The sequence below is a fragment of the Magnusiomyces paraingens genome (genome assembly GCF_902498895.1).
Source record: "Magnusiomyces paraingens strain CBS 517.90 genome assembly, contig: contig2, whole genome shotgun sequence".
Lineage (NCBI taxonomy): Eukaryota > Fungi > Ascomycota > Dipodascomycetes > Dipodascales > Dipodascaceae > Magnusiomyces > Magnusiomyces paraingens.
Genome location: NW_022474068.1, coordinates 4,795,857 through 4,809,981, shown reverse-complemented (window position 1 = coordinate 4,809,981; position 14,125 = coordinate 4,795,857). Strand labels below are relative to the sequence as shown.

Genomic DNA, 14,125 nt, shown 5'->3' with positions numbered 1-14,125 from the left:
AAATAACATTTACGCGTGGCGTGGATTTTTCGCGGTTTACATTACATAATAAAGTTATTACTAATCATTACTTATCATCAACAAATGATTAATAATGATTATATTTGCTCACTTGACCTTTTCCCAAATAAGTAAGTGTGAAATCCATTTGGGTTTGCTGCCCCACCCATCTTTAATCCAAAAGGGGACCATCCAGCCGCCCAACTAAACCCAGCCGCCGTGTCTCCCCCATTTTCGGCTTTGCGCGGATTTCCTAGTCGAAACCACCAAACCAAGCCTGACTATACAAAATCTCAACCCGGTTCACTGATATATGTTTTATAAGTATAACATAAAGAGTTTTTCAAACAAGGAACGCAGGTCGCTCGTTGGAAATATAAAAAAATAATTAAATAAAAATCAATAATATTATACATCATGCCAGATTTGGAATCCCAGGGTACACCCATCAATTTTGATCAGTTGAGTAGTTCTCTCGCAGATCACTTGTATGATGCGAGTACCAAGGTAAACAGTGTGCAAAAGCTTCTGTCGCGCCAAAAGGCACGCAAAAACTCAACAAAATTAGATTACCGAATTGTCGATTTAGTGGAAGAAGCTGCTGCGCTGCTCAAGCAATCACGGTCTGACTTGCAAACACTTTTGGATTGGGATACGCGACAGCTGACAAAACAGCAGGTTTTGTCTCAAGAGAGACTTCAGAGAGAATTTGATCAACTGTTGAAGCAGTTCCAATCACAACAACGAGATCTAGCAGAGGTTCAACATGCTGTTCTGATAGAAGCTCAAAAGGATAGCAATGCCTCAAGCAGCGAGCGTTCTCATCTTTTAGAGAGAAAAAATGACTACGATGATAGTGGTAATGGCCAATATGAAAGCTTAAGTGAGCACCTCCACCACAAACAGCTTACAGAACAATTACAAGATCACCCGTCTGGTGAATTTCGAGAATCTGCTCAAGAGCAAATGCTAGATGTGGTGCGTCAAGAAGACGTGGATTTTCAACAAAGCCTTCTTCAAGAGCGTGAGCTAGAGATTCGCACAATACAGGAAGGGATTGCGGAAATTAATGCCATTTTTAGAGACCTAGGAACTCTGGTTACTCAGCAAGGTGAGCAAATTGACTCGGTAGAAGACAATGTAACCGACATGGCGGCCAACACGCACAGCGCAGTCGACGAGCTGGTGACAGCTAATGAATATCAGCGCAAAAAGCGTAACTGGTCAATGTGCGTTTTGGTCGTACTGGTAGTAGTGTTAGTAGTAATTTTGTTGGCAATCTCAGTGTAGCGTTGAAACATAGACCATTTTAGTCGACACGGTTAATGTGATAATGAAACTGCAAAACATTAAAATTTTCAGGGATCTCACACGCGATAGTCAAAATATTTGCGAAAAGATCCTCCGGTAATTAAACAGATACATTAAATATATAAAACCAGTTTCCCAAAAGGTCAACTGCTTCTCATAAAGCTAGCCAGTCTCCTTCCCAGGCGGCTTATCCAGCCAGTTAGTTGGTGCGGAGATTGCTGAAAATATGACATAATTTTGTGCACTACCAGGGCTTAGGCGATAAGATTTGCCACAGTATTTAAACAGTCGCATTTCCTCCCCCAGTTATTTTTCTCTTTCTTTTTTTTTTTTTTCTTTTCCCTTTTTTTTTTTTTACTGCTTTTCCTCTTTCTACATCCCTATCACATTGAACTTTTTTACAATTAATTTTTTTAATATTAACCACTTTCTTTATTCTTACACTTAACTAACAGACAAGACGCGTTTCTCTTCTGTATATAATGAAATTCTCTCATGCCGCTGTGTTGGCTCTCGCGTCGTACGCCTCGGCTCTCGACTTGAGCTCTTTTAGCCAACTCCGACTTGGTCTTTCTGGACTTTTTGATAAATCCGAGGCCGCCCACGATTACAAACCCTCCAACGAAAACCAGCGTATGGCTCAGCGTCTTATTGGTTCAGTCGCGTCATCTCTTGGACAAACCTGGGACCAGATTCCTGACAATGCCGTCGATGTGTGGGCCGAGGTTCTTGAAAAATTCCCTGACTCTGTTGCAGAGCTCAAGTTTAAGGCCAAGCAAAGCCTTAAGAGCTCTATCAATTCTTTTAGCAGTCCTCTTAAGTCTTTTGCCACTTCTCAAGAAAAACCTAAAGAGCAAACTGAAAAGGAAAAGGAAGAGTTTGAAGCTGCAGGTTGGGAAGGCGTTGTTGTTAACCAGGCTCTTCCTAACCACAGTTTACGTTTCAAGTCTCCCGAGGTTTTAGGAGTTGATTCGACTAAACAGTACTCCGGTTACCTTGATGTTGCAGATGGTAAGCATTTGTTTTTCTGGAGTTTTGAGTCGCGCAACGACCCCAAGAACGATCCTATTGTTCTTTGGCTTAATGGCGGACCTGGCTGTTCCTCTCTCACTGGTCTTTTTTTTGAGCTTGGTCCTGCTCGCATTGACAAAAACCTGAAGGTAGTCAAGAACCCATACTCTTGGAATAACAATGCTACTGTTATTTTCCTTGACCAGCCTGTTAATACCGGTTACTCTTACACTGAAGGCGATACCGTGTCTGACACGATTGCCGCTTCCAAGGACACTTATGCTTTCCTTAAACTCTTTTTCCAAGCTTTTCCTGAATACGCTCCTCTTGACTTCCATATTGCTGGTGAATCTTATGCTGGTCATTATATTCCCGTCTTTGCTTCTGAAATTCTTTCTCATAGTGATAGAAACTTTAACCTTACCTCTATTCTTGTTGGCAATGGTCTTACTGATCCTCTCAGACAGTATGATCAATATGCCCCTATGGCTTGTGGAAAGGGCGGCGCCCCTCCTGTCCTTGATGATGATCAATGCCAGGGTATGTATAATGCTCAGCCTAGATGTGATCGCCTTATTCAAGCTTGCTACTCTTCCCAATCTGCCTGGATTTGCACTCCTGCCGCGATATACTGCAACAATGTCATGATTGGACCCTATCAGCAAACTGGAAAGAATGTTTATGATATTCGCACTCCTTGTGGTAAAAGCAGTTTGTGTTATGATGACCTTGATTTTGTTGACAAGTATCTCAACCAAGATTTCGTCAAGCAGGCCGTCGGTGCTAAGGTTGATACTTACACTGGCTGCAACTTTGATGTGAATAGAAACTTTTTGACTGCTGGAGATTGGATGAAGCCATATTACACTGCTGTCACTGATGTGCTCTCTAAGAATGTCCCAGTCCTTATTTATGCCGGTGACAAGGATTTCATTTGCAATTGGCTTGGTAACCAGGCTTGGGTCCGCCAACTGCAGTGGTCTGGTTCTACAGGCATGGCTAACGCTAAGGTTGAACCTTGGCTTGTTGATGGTAAAGAAGCTGGTCAGAAGTTTAACTACGAGCACTTTACCTTCTTGAGAGTTTACAATGCGGGCCATATGGTTCCTTACGACCAACCAAAGAATTCGCTTGCCATGTTTAACAAATACATCAATGGTAACTTGAAACTCAAATAAAAGATTTGGTATTCCATTTAAGTGATACCAAGAATTTTTTTTTGAAATCAACAAACGAATTATCTCATTCAAACCTTATTCTTACTCCTGTATTATTAAATATTAATTGTTATTAGTTTCAGTATATTGTTATATGTATAGTGTTTTTTGCATTACCTCAGCTTGAAGCTGGATGAATAATTTAAACAGACTTTATTTATTTATTTACAATTTAAAATAAAACCAATCTTTTTGGAAATTGTCATTTTATTAATGCCACTTTTTTTGGAGTCGTCTCTTTCTTTGCCAAGCCTTTTTAAGCCTCCGACGCCATTCATAAAGAAGTAGTTTTTTATCAACGACAAAACAACAATACTGACACAAGCAAATACTACCCCCAAAAGCGAAGAGAGACTGTATACACGCATCCACCCATTGTTATAAGCAGGCCCTGCATCTTGCTCCGTGGTTTTACCGTCTGCAATATAACGTGCGCGCTGTGCATTTTTTATGGTGTAAGCCCATCCAGGAATTAAAAACACAAATCCCAAAGTAAAAGATGACAACCCTACAATAGAAAACCCTCCGGTATTCCAGTAGATGCTTGAACGATTACCGCAAAATAGATCTTGAAGAGAAACATTCCGACGTAGTTTGAAAAAAAAACTGCCAATAGAAACACCAATCCCACTCACCATAAAGATACCAAACCCTCCTAGCACCACAAGAAAAATTCCTGAATTGTTACTCAGTTGCCACGGCTGTACAAGCACAGCTATTGGTGCCATTAAAAGCGCCCCACGTTTAATATTCAAATGTCTGGGTAATAGGGCGCTCATGTCTAAGGATGCTGAAATGCTATTGAGAACCGTTGCAATGAAAATCTGAGAAGAAACAAGTCCCAAGGATGCAAAAAAAACTCCAGCACGAGCACGACTACTATCATGGTAAAATGTTTGCAGTTGGGCTAAAAGATTTATTGGATTCCATGGATGAGCAGCTTGTGGAGAAATGCCGAAAATTAGGCCTGATGCACTTGTCACTACAATTCCAATAAAAGAAGTAACGACAATAACAATTGGTGCAAAAACAAACTGACTGAGAATAGGTGAGTATGAATTTTTGGCAAACCGCGTCCAGTCCGAATGACTTAGTGAACCACCACTCCAAGTACCAACAACACTTGTAATCCCTTGCATAACTATCCATCCAGTGCTTAGGTTTGAATTGTTGCGCGTACTGTAAAATAAAGGTCCAATTTTACCATGAGTCTCAGCCATAGCCCAACTCAGCAACCCAATCATGGTTCCCAAAAAGGCCAAAAAGGTTAATGCAAAAGGAAATTGCATTCGTTCAGGCGGAACAAACACAACTAGAGAAACATAGAATAAAAGAAAAATAAAAATGCTTATAAGATCATTCTTTTGTAAATGAGACGATTCTGAAATCAACCCTGAAAGAGAGCCGTTAACAAATCCAGGAATAATGGCTCCAATCAAAACTCTCATTGCCTGACCACCCCAATACGCTTGAATGGAAAACCACATAATTAAAACAAAGAGCCGAATGACTATCAAAACAAAAGATCCATAGATACCATATTCTGACCGGGCAGTGACTGTGTAGCCAATATGATACTGGCGCCCAATCCACCCACATAAAAATGACAAACACCCAATTATTATAGAGCCAACAACAATACAAGTGATGGCAAGTTTGGCAGAAAGACCACTGTCCAAAAGAGACCCGCCAATACTCCATGTGGTGACTGAAGAGCCAGCAACCATCCAAAACCAAATGTATGAAACGGCGGTATAAGTGCGTTTGTCGCTGGGAACAGGTAAAAGATCTTTATTAGACCAGCGTGTGCTCCTGTTTTCATGGCTATCTCCGCTAGAAAGAGAACCTTGACCACCTATAGCCATCGTAGTTGTATTAATCCCGCCACTACTGTTGCTTTCTCCACGACCTTCACCATCATTAATTTTTTCGTGAGTTTTCTCATTCATCTTTGGACTTGGGCTATAAATTTCGTTTTGATAAGTATTTTCTTGTTGCGGAGAACATATTTCTGATGCAGACCGTATTGTTGCATTTGACTCCATTTGCTTTTCTAAGTCTTTATCAGATACTGAAACTGTAATACTATCTAATGTGCTTCTTTTTTCTCTTGATGTTATTCCAGATGAAATACGTTTATTTTCTTGACTATTTTGAGCAAGTGGGCCATTTGAAATATTGCCGCTATTAGCTGTTGTCTGATGTACATTAATATGACTTCCAAAAAGCCGAGGGACTACCCTTTCTAGTTCTGACTGTTGGCTAGAAGCTGAAGAAGAAAAAAAAAAAGAAGAGGAATTTGAAGAGGTTGGAGAAACTATATTTTGGTTTTGGTGATCATTATTTGGTTTCTGTAGCTCTTCCGACGTAAATGGATATGGCTCACCTTGCGGCAGTCTTGAATCCTTAGCCTCGATAGATTTTTGGATGTGAAAAGCTTCTTCAGAGCCATGTGATACCTCTTTTTTAATTTTTAGTATATTTTTATCTTTATCTGCATTATTAATAGATTTTGAAAGAAGAGGCTTTGAATTCCGACTTTCAACAGGCGATTGAAGGTGTTTGGTACTGCTTCCACTACTGCTTCGGCTAACTTGCTGGGATTGTAAAAAGGGTAATAGATTTAATGGCTGATGACGCGTAGACTCATCATCTTCAATACTATTTTTGTCGTCAAAATAAGAAATTTCCTGTTTATTGATATTGCTTTCGTCTTTGTTATTTGATATCTTACTTTGATTCTGGATTGTGGGCGATTCCAATGACTCCGTATTAATGTTGTTGCTGTTGTGACTTGAGTAAGTTGCATCTTTAGTGTTAAATTTCTGATTTCTGATTGGTGTTTGTCCGCCACCCATTTTTTTTTTTTTTGTTTTTGTGACAGCTTATTGTATGTAATTATGACAGCTATGACAATACAAAATAAGATATTCCCTATGCCGAATATGGAGTCAAAAAAAAAAATTCAAAAAAAAATTCTTTGGTTTGGATATTTTTTTGAAATTTTGTGAATGATTAAAAAAATAAAAAGTCAAAAAAAATTCAGAGTTTATAAAGATATATATACGGAAATTCAATTTGTGAGTAATTTTAAAAACGTTGTAAAAGCGGATAGTCCAACAAAGTCTCGCCGATGTTTCTTTTTTCACTTGCGTCCACGGTTATAATTTAGTTTTCGTAAGTTTTTTGTTGGTTTGTTTAAAAAATGTCTTTGCTTTTAAAATTCTTTTGTTCTTCTTACGTATTTTTCTTATCAAGTTCCTTCTTTAAGTCAGAAAAATTATTCTTGTCAATACTTGTTATTCAGACCTTGTTTCTTCAGACTTCCTTTTTTGATATTCATGCACCAGACTTTGGCAATAACCAACTATATCTTTTTTGAATAAGAGTTTAATGCCTTATTTCTCGTGAACAGATTAAAAAATAGCCGAAATCACACGTTAAATGTTTTCTGAAAATTGAACAGTTAGAATATTTTCCAGGATCTCGTCGACTAATCGATTAAAATACTCTGTAAGAAAATTTGAAGAAACACAACAAGTTTTTTTTTTATTTATTCTTCAAATAGACCATTATTTTTAACTTCTTTTAACTTTCAGATTTTAAGAGTTATTTTGATTAACAATGGGCCAAGTGTATGTTAGTATCAATACACGAACTCCATCTTTTGATTTATATTTTCCTGTAGGTGTTTGTGAAGTGCTGACCACTAGAATTTGGTTTTGGAATGAAGATTAAGTATTGGACTAGAAAAAGAAAAGGAACAAAAAATTAATTATTAAATCTTTTCAACTGACTTCAATCATGATGTAGAATGGTCATTAGTATAAGTTTGATTTCTGATTAGGACTCGTTAACTCTGAATGATAATATTTCGATAGGCCGAAACCCCCATTTAACTTAATCTTTATTTGCAACTATTGCTTTAAAAGCTGAAAATGCTTTTGCTTTTAGCTTATTGTAATAATTCTACTGATTAGCAGAAAGTTAAAAAAAGACGGTGGAGAAACTTGTGCTGAAATTTTGTAGTTTTTGAAAATAACGCAACATCAATACTATTCTTTAACCGACGAAATTTTTGTACCGAACTTGGGCCCACCTGGAAAATACTTCATATTCGAGTAAATAGTTTGTGTGTTTTTATCTTGTTGTTTTTCCTCTTGGTGTTTTTTTTTTATTACAATCCACTTTTTCTATGTTGCCACATGTACCAAAACCAACTTTAGTTAAATTTTATGGACAAAAAATATGAGATTCTGGTTTGGATTGGAGGCTTTTGCCGTCCATAAAAATCTTCACCTTAATTAGATGCATATATGTCTTTCCAACAAACGTAGAACTTTTTTATAACAAATTTTTGAAAGGGAAAGTTGTTATTTTTTAATCAGGTTAACTGATCACTAGTTTTTTTTTTTTTGACTATAAAGCACTTAACAACCAAGTGAACAACTTTATCGAGTTTTAATGATTCACAGATGATTTCTTAAAACCAGTTCTAAAATTGTGATTCACTTTTTAGAGTCTGTAGATGAAGAAACAGTATTTAAGTTTAAAAAAAAAATTCCACGTCAGACAAAAGGGCAAGAAAATCTATTTGATGGAGGTTGCTAGATTTAAACACACTGCACATAAGCTTAGCAAGATTTGGCCATAGTCGACAAAATATTGGTTCTATCTATTAGTGCAAACAAGCTTTTTTCTTTATGATTGACAATGCAAAAGTTAAATTTGCACGTTCACTCTTCACAGCTTAAAAACTTTTTGAAAATTGGCGTTGCTTATTTTTTCGGCTTTATTTTCGTAAGACAACGATTATTTGCTTTTTTTTAGCCATGCGATATCTTTATCTTTTGACGAAAGATCCCTTCCATTTTTAACTTCTTTTCATAGAAATATTTTTCCAGATAATACTGGATAACTTGTAGTCCGAGTTTTAAGAGAACACTATGTCATTGAAAATTAATCGTAAAAAACTTAATCTTTGATGATCGTTATGATTGTTCAATAAACTAAACATACTAAAGTTTTTCAGAAATACTTTACAACTTGGTTTCTATATATATATATTAATAAAATAAAGGTTTATTTTTTCAAGGTGAATTGTGTTTAAATCTTACTATTCATTCAAGTTTGACCAAATAAAATAAAATTTTTCAAAGTTTACTGAACTTTTCTTATGAAAAAGTATAACTAAAAAAACAAGAAATTTTCTAAATTTAAAGATCAAAAAATCTAGATCATTTAAAAGCAAAAAAAAAAAAAGAAAAACTGCAATAAGAAATGTTTTTATATAAGATTAACATTTTAACATGTAACCAAATATGTGATTATTTGATTTAGTATGCGTATCATTGTATGAAAAATTTTAGAAAGACGACTAACATACTGAAAATAATATTCTATAGAATCATTGTACTGTATTAGTGAATTACTGAATTACTGAATTACTGAATTACTGAATTACTGAATTCATTTTAACTTCTACTATATCAAAATTTTTAAATATATCTGGTTTAAAAGGTATACATGTGGTTGATTGTTGGTAAAAAGCAAATAATCAGAAAAAAATAAATGCAATCAAAAATAAACAAAAGTTCACTTAACGAAGACAAAAAAATTAAAAAATAGAAAATAGAAAATTACTGATATGTTCATCGCTTAGATCTTTCTCATTTTAAGCCAAGAACATAATAATTTGTAAATAATAAATAATTCCGGATAATAAGAGTAATAAGTGAATATTCTCATAGTTATACCCTGGTCATTTTAATTTTCGTAAGCAGCTAAACCTTTTTGACACAACCCCGGTCATTTTAGTTTGAAAATAAAATGTTAACTCAAGCAAACTTAAGCATGCACTGTGAAAGATTTTGGGGATACTCCCGCCATAAAGTTTAAAAAATAAGGCATCCATTACTAATTTATTTAGTCAGCAGCAGAAGGATTAGATATGTCAAAAATGGTGTTACTCAAAGTACAGAGAATAAGCTCAAAATTCCTTACCAACGCTAAACATTAGACATTAGACATTATTTTTGGATGATATTTTTCAGCTGTCTTGTTCTTCTTCCTTCCTTTCTTCTTCATATTTAGTCCCTTATTTTACTGTCATAACCTCAAGATGATCAAACAGGCTTAGAGCTAATTTGAAAAAAAAGAAGACAAAAAAAGGGGCTTGAAGACATATCTGGAAGCTATTTGGTTTTGACAGATAACTTGGAAAGACTTTGCGAGAGAACAACCAGCCTAAGATAGAACTAAATCAGGAAAAAAATTAAAATGTTATAACAGTAAAATAAGGGACTAAATATGAAGAAGAAAGGAAGGAAGAAGAACAAGACAGCTGAAAAATATCATCCAAAAATAATGTCTAATGTCTAATGATTAGCGTTGGTAAGGAATTTTGAGCTTATTCTCTGTATAAACTACCGCATGTAGATTCAAACTCTTTGTGGTCTCTTTATTCTGTTTACTTGGAGAACTTTTATCATTATCAATATTTGTCTGGATCATTTCAATATTATTATATAACTTTAAAATAAAAAATTTCTATGTTATATTTAAAGAATAAAGCATTTTTGTCACTCAAATTTAGTGAAGTGACGGGAAAACATAGATAAAATAAACTTTGAAAAATATATTTTAAACGTTATTCAAAATGCATAATTATCAAACGTTCGTAAAGAATACAATAATAAAAAATCGAGTAATGTGAAATCATTTAGAAAGATTGTTTTTGTTATTTTTAAACAAAGTTTAGTTTATAAATTCAGCAAATTAAGTTAAAAAAAACAACCTTAAACAACCCTTGTGTTGAATAACCAGTTCTTTGATGAAATGACCAGCAATTTAAATTTTCAAATCACTAATGTAAAACTTATATGTCAAATTGAGAAAAAAGAACAAGTAATGAACAGCTTTGGTGATTTTTTATTAAACTTTTGACTTTGAAACTAACTTTTGTTAAATTAAGTACTGGAAATATAAACAAAAGGACCTAAAAGAAGCTTGATTGAAATTTTAATAAAAGTGCGCTTCGAAAGTTAAGTCTGAATTACTCTTATAAAATTAATTAAAGATTTCCGGAAATAATAAAAAATGTTCATATTAATAGTAGTTTGTCTAGTTGGAATTCTTATCCCAGGTTAATACACTAGTGGACTCTATTTCAAAAGAAACTAATATCTGTATTTCATTGCAGATTTATCAGGATTTTTTCAGAAAATCTTAATACTTGTTGAAAAGTTTTTTATTAAATTGAACAAAACTACCTTAGTCAGTTGTTTAAAAGAGATAACAAAAATCGATCATGGCTAAGAAATAGGGATTTTTTTTTAAGAATTAGCAAAATATTAAAAAAATTTCTGAGATAAACTCGAATAAATAGAAAAAAAAAAGCTGTTATACTAAATGTATTTTTAATTACTTATTACTATCCATACTTTTAATTAAAAAAAAGTGAAACTACCCACATATCTTCCTTTTTTTTTATTTATCGAGAATATGATTAAGTGTAAACATGTTTATTGTTACTTGAAGGTTGTATAATGGTTTGTCTTTTTGCAAAGATAAAAATTTAAAAGTTTTAATATTTGATAACAGTTATACACAATTGGTCGGATGCTAAACTGCACTTGGCAAATTACAAATGAAAAAATTAGCGCACATGATGGTTTGATATTCAACATCTTTAAAAGTATCAGATCCTCCAAATATTTACCATTTAAGAGGTAAAACTGGAATTTATATATATTTTATTTTCTTAAGGTTGCAAATGTTGTTATATTGCTGTTTAATTTAGCAACTTGGTATTTTGACTCAAATAAACTCTAGATTTTTTCTTCAAAAGCGCAGAAAGCTTCATATATATTTTCAAAAAATTTATTGAAAAGTATATTTAAAAAACAACTCTACTAATTAATAGAAATAAAGTAAAAGCATATAAGCTTTTACTTTGTTTTAGTAATTACTTTCTTAAAAAGTTGCCCTTTTTCTAAACTTCTATATTAAAACCTATTTTTATCTATCTATATTAGTTAATGATAATAACAGAGAGATTTTTGATAATGCCTACATTTCACGCCTATTGATATTCATTATTATTTCTATTCTAATGGAATAGTACAGTCTTAAATGAAAACAATGGTTGCCGTTACTACCATTTATGAGAAAATCAGTCATGGACCCTTACTTTACCCAATTTTTTTGATTCTTATTAATCTCCTGTAATAGAAACAAGGTAACTTTCAAATTTATCAATGTTCTTGAGATTCTGATTGGCAAACAAAATATGTGTTCCTTTTAAGTTTCTTTTGTTAACTCCATAACTCTAAGTTTTTTTGGTGAATCTTTAAGCAGCCAACATGATACTTTTATGTAAACAATATATGCACGGCGTTAAGAGAAAAAGTGAACAGACCAAAGTCAGGATCTTTTATGAATGTTTTCAGCAGCTAGAATGAAAGTATTTAACAAAAAAAGTTTTATAAACACAAAAATAAAATATATTTAAAAAAAATAAAATATAAACTGATGGCGGTGCACTGTTGTTTTGAAATCAAATTCCCTTTGAAAGGGAATAGGTTTATTGCGCACTCACGCAAGAGAAACGTATGTATCTGTAAAAATATTCGCAATAATACTACCGCCACTTTGGCAAAGGTGGGCAATGTAAAAAATAAAAAAGGATGCTTAGCAGCTTTGTACATGAAAAAAAACAAAATATTTTTGTTGAGTAACAATTCCTTTATTAAGATGAATATATTGGCAAGTCAGTTTATTCTCAAAGAATGTGCAATACTTTGAATCATGGAAATTATTGTTTTAAAAGTTTGAACTTCTTTTGAAAAACTAAGCAAATACCTTATTGGACCAAAAAGAGTGTATAATAACTTTTTTTTGATTTTTGATTGGCTTGGATAAGGGTAGGTGTCTAAACTATGGAACAAGAGACTTTTGTTATGGGTAAGAAAGAAAGCGCTTTGAGTAAAAAAAATTAACAAAGTTCTACTTGAATCAATAGTCTTTTAATTTATTTAAGGGAATGTGATTTAGTTAGGATTCATTGAAAAATTATTTGCAATGAAATGAATTCTTTTAAACCGACATTGCTAAACTCGTTGTATTATTTTATTGAAGCACTTTAAAGTCCTAGTAACGGTAAATCAGTAAAGCATTATCTTTATCATACTTTTTATTTCTCTTTGACAATCCTCTTTATTAACAAGTAATCACAAAAGCATCCAAGACTCTCAACATATTATTTATTTTCTATTGTTTTTTAATACTATCTATCATTTACTTGCTTGGAGCTACGATAATTATTAAATTAGCTTTTAAATAAAGAATTTTCGATAAAAACAAAAGTAATTTTTTTATTTTAAAACCAACTTTTTGAAAGGAAAAAAGGGCGATGATAATAATCCTTTATTTTCAAAAGGCTAGTCGATAGATAGGATTCATTATGGAAATATACAAAATCAAAAATATATATTAGACAAAGAGCAATCCAATTCAGCCAAATATTAAGGAAATCAATAACGAGAGTTTTTTTAATTTTTTTTTTTTAAAAAAAACTAAGATTTTAGATATTTTCAAAAAAAGTTATATCATGAATCTATGTCATAGTGTTGTTTGAGCATGGCTAACTTTCAGTGTTAAACTTTGTGCACGAAGCTCAAAGTTATTTAGCATATGTACTAAGTCTTTGGCATAAAAGACTTAAGTTTTTGTGGCGACTATGTTGTTTAAGAAAGGGGGAGGGTGTAGGAGCAAAAAAGGAAGGCGTTATATAAGTGGGTATTTTAACAAAGGCTTTGTCTAAATTAATACTTACCTTTTATGACTTATGCATTTAAAAATTCTTTAATGACAATCAACATACTTTCGAAAGCTAAGAAAAAGACCAAAAGATTATTTGAAAAAAAAAAAAAAAAAAAAAAAAAAAAATCAATATATTTTTAAAAATACACAAAGATTTTTTAAAAAAAATAGATTAATTTAAAATCAGCATTAAAAAAAAGTCTTTAGCTACTAGAGATGACATTTTGATAAACTGGTATCCAGATTTCAATGACCTGATTATAGCTTTCGTCTAAAGACAAATTTTTGATGACTTCATAATTCACGTATCACTTTTAAAATCAATTACAAGAAAGGAAGCCTTAAGCATTTAGTTTTTTAGTTGTCATCTTTAGTTACCTGCTTAAATTGAAGTGACATTAATAAGGCAGTCTTTAGAGCCATCACACTTTAGGACAATTTTCTTCAATATTTCTTTTCAAAACCTTATGACGGATGAAATAATAGAGCGATGATAATATAAAGCATTGTCTGAGAATAAAAAAATAAAAATAAAAGGTATTTTGGGAAAAATTTGGATATTGAGTTGATGGGAATCACAAGGTGGAATTAAAGATTCACTACTACTCACAGTGAAACCCTGTCTGGTCTATTTACTATGATGTATTGAAAGTAAACAAAACAGTGACAAACTGCTCAATTGGTTTCCTTTCTTTTAAATGTCACAAAAAGCAATTTTTGTCAATCATATTAATTTGTCTCTTTTAATAATAGATAATAATAGA

At 32.9% G+C, this 14,125-nt stretch overlaps 2 protein-coding genes across 2 annotated transcripts; one reads left to right on the top strand and one right to left on the bottom strand.

Annotated features, from left to right (window-relative positions):
- Nucleotides 1-417: 417 nt before the first annotated feature.
- SAPINGB_P003247 (uncharacterized protein) lies at nucleotides 418-3,500 on the top strand (the record flags this gene model as incomplete). Its single annotated transcript, XM_031997965.1, has 2 exons — nucleotides 418-1,229; nucleotides 1,772-3,500. The coding sequence occupies 2 exons, from the start codon at nucleotides 418-420 to the stop codon at nucleotides 3,498-3,500; spliced, it is 2,541 nt and encodes an 846-aa protein (XP_031853856.1).
- Nucleotides 3,501-3,700: 200 nt separating this feature from the next.
- SAPINGB_P003246 (uncharacterized protein) lies at nucleotides 3,701-6,397 on the bottom strand (the record flags this gene model as incomplete). Its single annotated transcript, XM_031997964.1, has 1 exon — nucleotides 3,701-6,397. The coding sequence occupies one exon, from the start codon at nucleotides 6,395-6,397 to the stop codon at nucleotides 3,701-3,703; it is 2,697 nt and encodes an 898-aa protein (XP_031853855.1).
- Between the last annotated feature and the right edge of the window lie 7,728 nt (nucleotides 6,398-14,125).